This window comes from Nestor notabilis, unplaced genomic scaffold, assembly GCF_000696875.1.
Source record: "Nestor notabilis isolate BGI_N333 unplaced genomic scaffold, ASM69687v1 scaffold14417, whole genome shotgun sequence".
Taxonomy (NCBI): domain Eukaryota; kingdom Metazoa; phylum Chordata; class Aves; order Psittaciformes; family Psittacidae; genus Nestor; species Nestor notabilis.
Genome location: NW_009938051.1, coordinates 5,316 through 17,467, shown reverse-complemented (window position 1 = coordinate 17,467; position 12,152 = coordinate 5,316). Strand labels below are relative to the sequence as shown.

The 12,152-nt window shown below is 38.5% G+C and overlaps 1 protein-coding gene across 1 annotated transcript in view; it reads left to right on the top strand.

The window, feature by feature from the left end:
• The window catches only part of PCNX (pecanex homolog (Drosophila)), a 73,610-nt gene extending 62,218 nt beyond the window's left edge, over positions 1 to 11,392 (top strand). Inside the window, exons 27-32 of the mRNA XM_010019138.1 lie at positions 1,161 to 1,391; positions 1,784 to 2,058; positions 3,826 to 4,067; positions 5,147 to 5,583; positions 6,993 to 7,133; positions 10,661 to 11,392. Coding sequence (XP_010017440.1) covers positions 1,161 to 1,391; positions 1,784 to 2,058; positions 3,826 to 4,067; positions 5,147 to 5,583; positions 6,993 to 7,133; positions 10,661 to 10,801 — 1,467 coding nt within the window. The 3' untranslated portion in view covers positions 10,802 to 11,392. The remainder of the gene's footprint in view (positions 1 to 1,160; positions 1,392 to 1,783; positions 2,059 to 3,825; positions 4,068 to 5,146; positions 5,584 to 6,992; positions 7,134 to 10,660) is intronic.
• The last annotated feature ends 760 nt before the right edge of the window (positions 11,393 to 12,152 follow it).

Here is a 12,152-nt window from a genome sequence, read left to right as displayed (position 1 = left end):
AGGGTAAAGGTGAACAATCCCAAATTCTGTCCAGGCCATTTATAAACTAACCTCAGCAAGTATGAGAAAGAATGTACTGAGTGATAAGCACTCTGTGAGGGGATGAAAGTGTTGACACTCTAGAAGAACAGATTGCTTGAAAATCAAGCAAGTAGGCAAATCTTAGTTGCACTTAATAATAAAGTTTCTTTTTTTGCCTTCATTGCAGAGTCTAGAAGTCCCGTCCCCCCCCTAAAGCTAGGGTTGACTGAATCAACTCTTTCCTGTAACAAGCTCCCCAAATTTAGCAGAATGCTTACGTTAGGAGTACATGTAGCAAACTAGAATTACAAAATCATTGTTGAAAACAGCTAACTAGAGTATCACTTCAGTAATTCTGAAGTGTTCTCAGTATATTCAGGTTACTGTGCAGAATGGGCTTGAATTAAGTCAAAATGAAAAGTAAGAAAACTACAATTATCTGAACATTATTGTATTAATCTATAAAGAGCAATTTTATCCACTTGCAATGCAACTGTATATCAGGCATTCAGCCAGTGTTGGAAACATAGCTTAACCACTATCTTTCTTTAACCAAGTAGTAATGTGACCTCATACTGAATTGAACTTGCAGATTTTGTGTTTACATTACCACCTGTCAAATGGAAGTTGTGTGATAGTACTTTATGCTGAAATAATCTGTCATCAAGTATTAATGTGAACTTTTAGTAGAAAAAGCAGATAAAACTTATTTTCTTCTGGTTGCTCTTTTCATTATAATACAGGCTTGGTAATCAGTGCTTTACTGAAGTGTGTTACAGTTGGAGACTTGTGAAAAATGAAAGAAGCTGAGATGCTTCCGCAGCCAGTAGATAGAAATCAACTATAAAACTGTAAAATTCAACTAGGAATTTACTTGAATCAATAATAGGCAGATCCTACCAATTTTTTTTTTGTTTGAGTTAAAGGAAGCAAACACAAGCAAAAAGAACTAATCTGTTTGGAAAAAAGATCATCTTTAACTACGTCCTTTAGTAGGTATCTGATAATTTTTCTTATGTCTAACTTCACGTAATGCACTGAGCTTTCAAGGAGTTTGAGGTGTGAAATGCTTGACTTTTATATGGACTTACATGTGAAATGTTAATCAAATCTTACTGTACATGCATTCTCGGAAACAGGATCACTTCACTTCTCCAGATGAATATGATGATCCTTCTGTCCTCTATGAAGCCATAACAACCCATGAAGAAAATCTAGTTATAGCACATGAAGGGGATCCTGCTTGGCGGAGTGCAGTTCTTTCCAATTCTCCCTCCCTCCTTGCTCTGCGTCACGTTATGGACGATGGCACCAACGAGTACAAAATCATTATGCTGAATAAGCGTTATCTCAGTTTCAGGGTCATCAAGGTAAGTCTTGTGCATGCTTCACAGTGTGGTGGTATGTTGTATACTTTAATAACTATACCAAACTGCTACTTCAGCTCAAATCACTGCTTTTTTTTTTTACCACCAATCTGTCATTGCTAGGGCTGGTTCTTCTCATGTAGTGGAGGTATTTAAGCAGAAAATCAGTTTCTGACTTAAAAAATCTGTTTCTCATCCCATTCTTAGATTTGCTTTATTCTTGCTGTTGCAGTCTGTGTCCATAAGTTCAGCTGTATAAAGAAGTGAATATGAGTGTTTGCAGTTCTGCGCTGCAGTGTTCCATAAATTCATGAAGACCTAGGTATAGCAAAGCAGTCATCACATACACTCATAGTTACCCTTTCTGACACAGCCTTTTTACTTTGCTTTTGCAGGTGAATAAGGAGTGTGTGCGTGGCCTGTGGGCAGGACAACAGCAGGAACTTGTCTTCCTGCGTAATCGTAATCCAGAGAGAGGAAGTATCCAAAATGCAAAACAAGCTCTGAGGAACATGATCAACTCCTCCTGTGACCAGCCAATTGGATACCCAATCTACGTCTCACCTTTGACTACTTCCTATTCAGATAGTCATGAACAGCTGAAGGAGATTCTTGGGGGAGCTATCAGCTTAGGAAACATCAGAAACTTCATAGTGTCTACATGGCACAGGTGAGCTAAGGAAATGAATTCTCATTTACTATGTGTTCATGCTTTCATATTCCATTAACTAGTCTCAGTAACTACTGCCATTAACTATGCCTAGCACAGCATAATTTATAATATTCAGTCATGTAAAAAATAAATAAGCTTTGCCTTTTATTTTGAGCGCATCTGTAGCATATGGCAACTGCTTTGATTCAGGATTAATCTTCAAGGCATGGAAGTAATACACCAGAAATTATGTAAATGAGAGCTTGGAAAAAGCCAGGACAGAAAGTACAGACGCAAGAGCTACAGCTCCAGTTCTCATGTCAGGTCTGATAATGAGAGACAATGCAACCTCTGTATTTTTTTCAGTACCATCACTTTTGCAGTCTGTAATACCATTTTTACAGGATCAGGGCTATTTGGTAGGGTTCCTGTCTGGCAAATATTTAGCATGCAAATGCGATATTAATGCTGTTAGGCTATACTCATCCATAGTAACACAAGCTTTAGCTGCTTAGAATTTCATGAGTGCTTATAAATACCCAGTATGTCAGAGCCAGAACAAGTGATAATATAATCCTCCCTCCACATGACCCCCCAGTAACCTAGTACAAATCTTGCTGTGCTGTGCCCTATAGGCCATGAGAACTTTTACTGCGTTTCTGGCCACTTATGACTGTAGCTCCAAAAGCTACAGTGGCAGCTGTGTGTGGCATTCAGAAATGCGTGTACCAGTTCTTAACAGTTCCAGGAGCTGGTGCCATAGCTGGAATAGTCCCATGGCTGTTCTGATGGTCATATTAACACTTGGAGATGTATAGCATATCAAACAGAAGGTGCTGCTTCACCCCAGAATATGCCACACTTATTGCTGTCTGTGGTGTTTGTCTTCTGTTGCCATCTGCTTGTCTGACACATGGATAGAATAACAGGTGAAAGTATGACACAGAACAGTGTTTGGAGCCAAGCTGTGTATGCTTTGGATTCATTCTGGATACCAGGGGCAAATACAGTTGGAAAGGAGTGCTCAGTTATTTGAGTGCAACAATAAGAAAAGAATAATAAAAAGTATGAATTGAAGGAAGGAGGAATGTACTGTGTTTTGTGTCCATCTGAAGTTTATTAATGCAAACGATGCAGTGAAAAGTCTGTATGGTTATATACGCTAGAAAACATTGGCTGACCTGCTGTCTGAATGGAATGTTCAGAATTCACACAAGAATTTGAGATTCAAATAATTTCAATATGTGCTTCAAACAACTGTCAGGATGTTACTGAAGGTAACAAGAAACCAAATACATACAAAAGAAAAGAAAAAAAAAAAAGAGAAACCAAACAAAAAAAGCCCCAGACACTTCTGGTCATCTGAATAGACAAAGCTGCTGCAGTCTAACAATACACATGCCTGATGTGTTAAGGAGCGTAAATTTTACTAAACTATTACAAAATAATCAAGGTGTTCTACCAGCATTTTATATTTAGAATTTTATCTCCTTATTGTACTTCAGAAGTGGCTTGATTTTTCAAAAGCTACTTTATATGAGCATTTGGCTTATCATAAATAACTGTTACTTGAATAGTTGTCATGAAGAAAATTGCAAGCTCTTAGAAAGCAGCATTTATATTTGTAAAGCATGTTCTAAGAGAATAAAATCAAGTTTTATGTGATTTTAGGGAGTGCTGTGGATTGTGCTGAGTAAAGCCTTTTTCTTGTCATCATAAGGCATTTCTTAGAATCCTGGTGGTTAGGAGGCCTGACTTAATGTGTCAATTGCATTATGTTTTCAGACTAAGGAAAGGCTGTGGAGCTGGCTGCAATAGTGGTGGAAATATTGAAGATTCAGATGCTGGAGGTGGAGCTTCTTGCACAAGTAACAATGCAACTATCAATGAGTCTCAGAGCAGCATGTCACAAGGAGGAGGGAATGCAACTACAGGGCAGGGACCTGGAGCAGTACAGCACCCTCCTGTTGCAGCTCATCCAACTACTCTTCCTGCAGCTCATCCACCAACTCATCCCTCCACTCTGGGTAAAGTTGCTTTGTTCTATTTTAACAATTTTATACAAGTACAGTATTATAGCCAGAACTGGCCTTTCAGCCTTTTGAATCAGGCCTAAGTTACAAGAAAAACCAAGCAAAAGTGACTTGATGATGTAGTGTTAATACCTGCTGGATTCACCTCAAACTACAGCGCTGTTTTCTGCAATGCAAGGTTCCCAAACAGATTGGAGCAGTAGGGGTATAGTTGTGCTGGCAAAATACATTAAATAACTTTTATAACGTGTTTCTTACAGATTGGATTTTTTTCTTCCGTCATATTGTCTGCAAATGCTAAACTTTGTATTTTTATGAGTGTTGTTAAAGTTCTTATTTATACAGTAGAATGGATTTTCTGTTTCCATAGTATTTTAGCTGAATCCTGTCCAAGAGTCTGTAGTGATCTGTAGTGATAAACAGTAAAGCTGAGAAAAGGCTTTCCAAACATTGCCTTTGCTCAGAAAGTGTATGAAAGTGTATCTACTTGAATGAACTTTTTTTTTTTTACATGAATAGTTTGTCAGCTGTGGAAAGGTATCCGTAGGCACTTGGTATTGGAAAAACAATAGTACCAATGCTCAGAAACAGCAAAGCCTGTTTTTCAAGTGTATTAAATGTTTTTGAACTTGTTTAAAAACAGCTTTTGCTCTAACAAATTTTCTGACTCGATCTTTGAACATCTAGTCAAGCATACTAAGAAATAATATTTATAGTATTTTGAAACATAGACATCTACATACCTTAATGCCTTGAATACAGGAAACTTAAGTGTAATATTAAGAAACAAACAGTTGATACAGGAAGAGCAAGGCTGAAGCATTTTTCAGGCTACTTGTCTTACAAGGATTGGAAATTGAACAGAATATGAAATTACAAAATAAGATGAGTGGAATGTATTCAAATGCTCTGCTATATGAAATGCAAGGGAGATATTCTGCAGTACAGCTGTTTCAGATGATGTTGATTAGACCCAGTAGTTTTGTATCTAAGCACTAAAACATTTGCCAGCAAATCTAATGTGTGTAGGAGGCTTTATCAAACTCTCCTGATTCTGTATCTTTTACTTTTAGGCACCAGTCACAGCTCTCACTCTGTGCAGTCGAGCCTTGTCAGACATTCCCCTGCCCGTGCCTCAGTAGCTAGCCATTCATCTTATTGCTACGGCAGTCGTCATTCATCTCTTCGCACATCCACAACGGGCTTTGTGCCTTGTCGGCGCTCTTCCACCAGTCAGATATCCCTTCGTAACCTTCCATCATCCATCCAGTCCCGCCTGTCTATGGTGAACCAAATGGAACCTACTGGCCAGACTGGGGTCAGCGCGCAGCATGGACTGCCCTCTTCTAGCAGCTCCAGCCAAAGCATCCCAGCCTGTAAACAGCATGCCCTTGTGGGCTTTCTAGGGACAGAAGGAGGGAGTAATGCAACTGAAACTCAGTCAGGTGGCAATGCAAGCCCTGCAAATCAAATGCAAGCCAAAAAGGATGACGTTATTTACAGAATCCAGGTGAATAGTCCAGAAGAACAAGTTAACCTATGCTTCCACATGCTTTTGTTAGTGTTGCTTTGGATGTTGTTGAAATCACTGCTTTCTAAACATACAGTGTGGAATGTCTCAGCATACAACTATTGTGCAGTTACATTTGGAGAACTAATGTGAGGAAAAGGATATCTGGACGACCAAACTTCTTGCATGCTTAGTCATCCCTGTTTACTTGTATGTTTTGCTGTAGTACAGCTTCAAGAATGTCAACTGAGCTCAGTTCCACTTCATACTTAGTTTGCCTTTATTCATTACAGCATGTAAAACTGAACAGCTTCATTTGCAAAGTAGAAAGCAAGTAGCTTTTTTCATGTAAACCAAGTAGATTTTCCACAAAAGTGTAAAAATTTTCACTTTCATACATACTTATTCATTTTCATGTGTATTTATTCTTTGGTTATTTCCACAAGTCTGGGTTTGCTGAGCAGCAAGCAATACACCATTGACTAAGTTAATCATGGCAGCCTTACTCATTTTGTGAAAATCCAGAAATTTGTATTCTTGCTCTTCTAGCTTTTTATTAGCCCCACATGCATGTCTTTGGCAGTATGTTAGTGAGAAACATCAATTGTATGTTTAACAGGGTAGATTATGACAAACATGATTTCATTGCTAGTATCATTTTATTGCAGAGTAATCCTTAAACTGCATCATAGTGTGCAAAGTTAAGTTAATTTTATAGGTCTGTGCTTTTAGTAGCTTTTGTTTGCAGGCAAGAGCCCTTTTATCAAACTGCTTAATTCCTCTGTGGGAGGAGGATACAGGCAGAGTTGTCATGTGCCCTTGGATAGTGGACACTGTGGTTCTCTCTGTCCTTAAATAGGAAGAAGTTTTCAGGAGTTTTCTCCTGCTGCCCCTGTGGAAAGGCCAGTTTACTTCAAAACACAGGGTGGGTCTCAACTAACCACGCTGGTAGATAAATAGATCTTCAGCCTAACAGCAGATTCTCTGAGATTATGTTTCTTAATGTGTTCTGTAAGAAGTGATAAGGCAGTTCTAACAGCTCATCACCACTTAACTCTTCCCTGCTACTGGACCATGTGCTGCCAGTGCTTATGTTGTGCAATCTTCTCACTCTGCCATGAGCCAGTATAACTGAAAGAAGGGGTGGGAAGGGGAACCAGAGCTGCTGCTTCAGACAGCAGTGACCTGGTATATTGTCAGCTGTCTGTGAAGCCACAGCCTAGTTTCCAAATTCCATGCTGCTCAGGCTTTTTCTTAGCTGGGAGTTTAAGTTTCCAACATTGAAATTGGTCAGAAATCAATTTCTATGGGTTAAGGTCAGTTCTCTGGAAGTATGCAAAAGTTACAGTTTATTGGTTTCTTTTAAATTTTGGCTGAACTAACAGTCAAAACTCAATTCCTACTTATAGTTAATGGATCCCAGTCAAGTACTGGAAGGGATCAACGTGTCAAAAAGGAAAGAGCTGCAGTGGCCAGATGAGGTGATACGGCTAAAAGCTGGAAGAAACAGCTGGAAAGACTGGAGTCCTCAGGAAGGCATGGAAGGCCATGTAAGTTTTACTTAGAAGCTGACAAGCTAATTTTAAGAAAGGCAGTGTCTTGATGCTATGGCAGTCTGCTTAGATGTTAAGATACATGTAGTAGTAAGTTAGATCAGCAGCTGTCCTCCAAGTCGCTATTGCTGGAAGAGCAGGTCCAGAATCCTAGTTTGAAGCACAGGGATATTTCTGCAACTGTATCCAAAAGATGCAGGGTGACGATTCAGACATTGTCAACCACCTCTCCTTCCTTGCCTTCTTCCAGTTCTTTTCATGAACTCTCAGGCATTGCACTCATTCATCCAACCTTCATTTTCCTTTCCTTAAACTGTCTATCCTTCAGCAAATACAGAAGGTCAGTTTACCAATGAGTCCTTAACTGAATGCTTAACAGTATTTGTTTTAAAATTATTCCGATGAAGATAGAGTCAAGATTGTCTTAAGATGCCTCTTTATTAAAATATAGGTACATGATAGGTGTTTACTTTCCCTTGAAAAAGAAATCTGCTGTAACTACAACTTGCAAACACCTATGACTTGAATCTGTCTTTTTCCTAGGGTTATACCTGCCTTTTATAAAAAGTCATTGCATTAGTTAGAAAACTTATCTCCCGATTTAAGCTCTCTTTAGGAGTACAAAACCCAGCTGGATCTTTGAAGCTTTTTGGGTTTTACCAAAGCATAAATTTTTTTAGACCTTCATGTCAACAAAGATGCTCTAGTGAGTATTCTTCCAGTGATAAATAGTAAAAGGGAAGAGTCACTGACATTGTGTCTGCATTGGTTCATCAATAAAACTGTTTTGATTTGGAATATGTTAGTTCTGACGGTTTATAAGAATTTGCTTTGATTGACTGGTTACCTTAATTGGAAGCATTAGTTATAAATTTGATTCAGGGGCTGGATTTTGTTGTCCGGAAGTCCACATCACTGTGGATGTACATGCACGCTTCAGGTAAGAAATGGCAATATGCTGGTAACACAGCATATGCCAAATCTACCTTGTTATGTATGTGAAGGAAGGGCCCTGGAAATAAATCTCTTCCACAAGTAACTGTACCACAGTTGACCATCCACTCTTAAGATAGTAGGCTTATCTTGAATGTCTTCCCTTTCTGATCCTGCAGCTGCATTCTTACCTGCTGTCATGCTGATCATAAAGCAGTTTACAAGCAAAAGCCTTATGTCAGTGCTCTAGGAGCAGAATGCTGTTGTAAACAGCATTCAGTTTAGATGTTCTAGTTCTGGAATGTCTGTGTTACCTATTGCAGATGAAGAGTGGTGTTAAGATGGTGAATGTGATGGGTTGTGTTAAAACACGTCCTGTTACCTGGTATCACTGGACAATGAGTTTGTGTGTTTCGCAGTTGCAGCGTGCAGGCGTGTAGCGATTGATTGTTACAGAGAGATCAAAACGAGGATTTGAAGGGCAGAGTAAGCTGCTGTTCTCAATGCTTCTAATCTATTTTTGGTGTAGGATACTGGCAGGTTTTTTTAGAAGCACATCTTTTGACCTAAGGTGAAAGGGGGAAAGCACCAGATTATCCTATGTGTGATTAGAAGGACAGGATTTAACTTGACATAGTTTCCACTGCCTGCTTCAGCTGCCTGTGGTTAAGCATACTAGTATCAGTAAAGCCATAAGCTCTCAGGACAGTCTTCCCTTTCTGATCCTGGAGCTGCAGTCCTTTCTGCAGACAGGCAGAAATGATTTTTACCTGCTGCGATGCTGCTCGTCAAGCAGTTTACCATCCAAAGCCTTATCTCAGTGCTCTTAGTATGAAGTTCAGCTCTTTAAAACTTAACTACTACATAGAAAAAGCATTTTTCCTAATTTTGCTTTTTATTTTGCTAAGTATACAGTACATATAATACACAAAAAAATTATAGAGTTTTTTCAAGGAAATTAAATTTAGCAGTCCTCTTGCTATTGTATCTACTTTTTCCAGGATTTAAGATTAAGGTGTACTCTGCATTATCTTTCTGTGATACCTGCACTAGCATTCAGAAGAACCCTTTTTCCCCCCCAAGAGATTCTTATGACCTCTTCAATATCTAGTGACATCATTTTGCATGTTATCACTCATGGGACATCAAACAAATGCCAATCATGATAGAAGAGATGGTAAACCCACGTGTAAATGAATGGTTGCAGTGAGTTATAATCTATGTACAACTCTTGCATAAGTATAGTTTTTAAGGAGTCACGATATTGATGTCTTTGGAGTCAGCCCTTAGCTTTCACAAAGGCACCATCTTGGAGTTGAACAACAAGGATGTAATACTTGGACTTTATTGGGAAATGCTTTCTGTATCTGGGGATAGAATATTCCTGACCTCACTCCATATAGTAGCATGAAAAGTTTATTTTGACAGACTTTGAAATCAGACTTGAACACAATGCTTAAATATCATGCTGTTGCATCAAAGGAAGGGGAACTGAAGATGCCATGCTTCCCTAGGTGAAATGTCCTTCCTGTGGATGCAGTGTAGATCCCATGCAGTGGACAAAGCTGAATCTTCTTCACTCGGCATTAGAGAAATTGGCAGCTGTCAGCTGGGTATAGTGAGGATTAAGGGATTTTTTTGAATTTGGTCTTGGAAGATGTAGGTTAATTGTGGGGTTCTGTCCTTTCTTCCCCACCTGAATCTTTAGAACTCTTGCAAACTGTCTTGTCCTGGATTATGTTTTATTTGTTTTTAGCTTTAGCTTGTCTTGAACTTAGCAAATTTGAGATAATTCTATTTCTGTGGAGCTGGCAGTACTTAAAATCATGTTACAGGAGCATCCTTGTGGTTCCTTGGGGGTATCCAAAAATTTAAGGTGTATTTTTATAGAGGCAGCTGAGCAGACATACAAGGACCAGTACAGAAAAAGGGTCCTTCTGATGGTCAGTATCAGGCAGAATCCTTGGTAGCAGCAGATCAAAGAACATGAATTCTGTATACCCAAGAGAGTATGGGGCAGTAGTTTGTAGCACTGTTTCTGAAACTTTTCATCTCTGCAGTATTTTTTAATTTTAAATTATCTTTGAATAATTTAATTCAAAAGATCAACCTCTAATTCCAAGGTTGAACAAAATTAGGGCAAAGGATTTGACTTAGAAGAAAGAGTAGTTTATACCTAACTCCTGATGAACTACAGCTCTGTGCTGTTACGTGCTGCACAATACCGAGGTGTTTTTAAGCTATTACAGCTTTGTGATATGAAATATCCCAAATCAATACATGTACACTTCTAACAGTTTTTACTCACTTTGCATAAGCTGTTTGGTTCTGATTTGGATCAACTGATGAAATTCAAATCAAAGTCTGGCTTTTCTCAGGTAAGCTGCAGATCTCCAGCAAGACTTCAATGAGTAAGCTTACCTGCAGGTATGCCATCTCTGAAAAATGAGCAGCTAAGTCAGTACAGCACTTACATTATTGCTCTTTTTGCCCTGTGAGGGTTTGGAATTATCAGCCACAACTTTGGTATGGCAGTTTTCCCTGTGGAACTTTACATTTTATTACACTTATTGTTTTTTATTTCCCCCTAGGTGATTCACCGCTGGGTGCCTTGCAGCAGAGATCCAAGTAGTCGGTCCCATATAGATAAAACCATCCTGCTGGTTCAAATTGAAGATAAATATGTTGCTGTTGTTGAAACTGGAGTCCTTGAACTTGGGGCTGAAGTGTAAATCTCTTTGAGACTGAAACTTCCCCTTCTCCAACGGTTCAGAAGAGAGAAGGGTCCAGAAGAAGCAGCTCCCAGGACATGAAACTTCGGTCCAGTTGTAGGAAAGGACTTGAAACACAGATTTAAGTTCCTTTCCCCAAATAAACAAGTGTAAGACTTTTTTTTTTTTTAAGTTGTTAGCTGCTGAAGAAACATTGCATGAAGGATAGATTTGTTGAGACATATCTTTTTGTTTATAAATTTTGTTTATGCATTGCGTAATGCTTTAAATCAACAAACTTTTCAGTTCTAAGATCAGAGCACCTCATATTTTTCTAATTGTTTTGCCAAAAATTGCCATGTCTTGTCACAAGAGTGTGTGGAGTTCATCCACCTTATTTTAAAGAAATTGACTACAAACCTTCAGTTTGGTGAAACAGTGTAAGGATTTCAGGTGTGGCAAGAAGAGACTGAACAGATGTATAGATTCTTATTCCTTATGAGCTAAACATTAATGAGAACTGCACTAATTTTTTTACAGCAATGCACTAAAAACAACCCTGAGATTGCTGAGAACATTTATTTATATATATAAATATAAGTATATAAAATACCATTATTTAAATTGCCTTTGGGATTAATCCCCTCCCTCTCCATATACATGTTGATGGTAAGGGCTGTGCCATGGGTTTGGTTCTATGTTCTGTATTTCGTACAAGTGCATTTGCTGCATCCTCTTCACAATAAATGGTAAAATAACATATATAGAAAAGCACCTGAGTATCCCTGTACTACATCAGGCTCTATTGTGGTGGCAGTGGTACCTCAAATCTGTGCAACACATCTAGCTTTAATGTGAGCCCCAAAATACTACCTTTCATTTGTTCTCCCTTCACTGGCCCTGGCTACTTTGCTTCTTTACACCCAGAGCTGGCTATGTTATTTTGTCGGCTCTTCTCTGGCAGAGACAGTTGTTTCAGTTTTGTAGGGGGAGGTGCAGGTCTGTGATTACTTCATGGATGATTGAAGGTTCTTTTTATTCTATACAATTCAAAAAGAAAAAACAGCAACAATAAAATCCCTCAGAGCAACAATAAAAAAAAAAAAAAACCAAAAAACAAAAACGACAAAAAAAAAACAACCCTGCAACTTTTAAAGAGCTTTCATAGAAGGCACAGCCCTAAACTTGTATCACTTTTACCACCTTGCCTTTTCTTTCCCTTTAGTCTTCATTCTTTTCTATGACTTGAATTTTATTTTCTGTGATTATATATTCTATGTAAGTGTAATTTGAGTATTTATAACTGTGAAGTTGAATTACTCATGTGTTACATATCCTAGGTTTTATTGTATTTTTTTAAAAGTGTGTATTC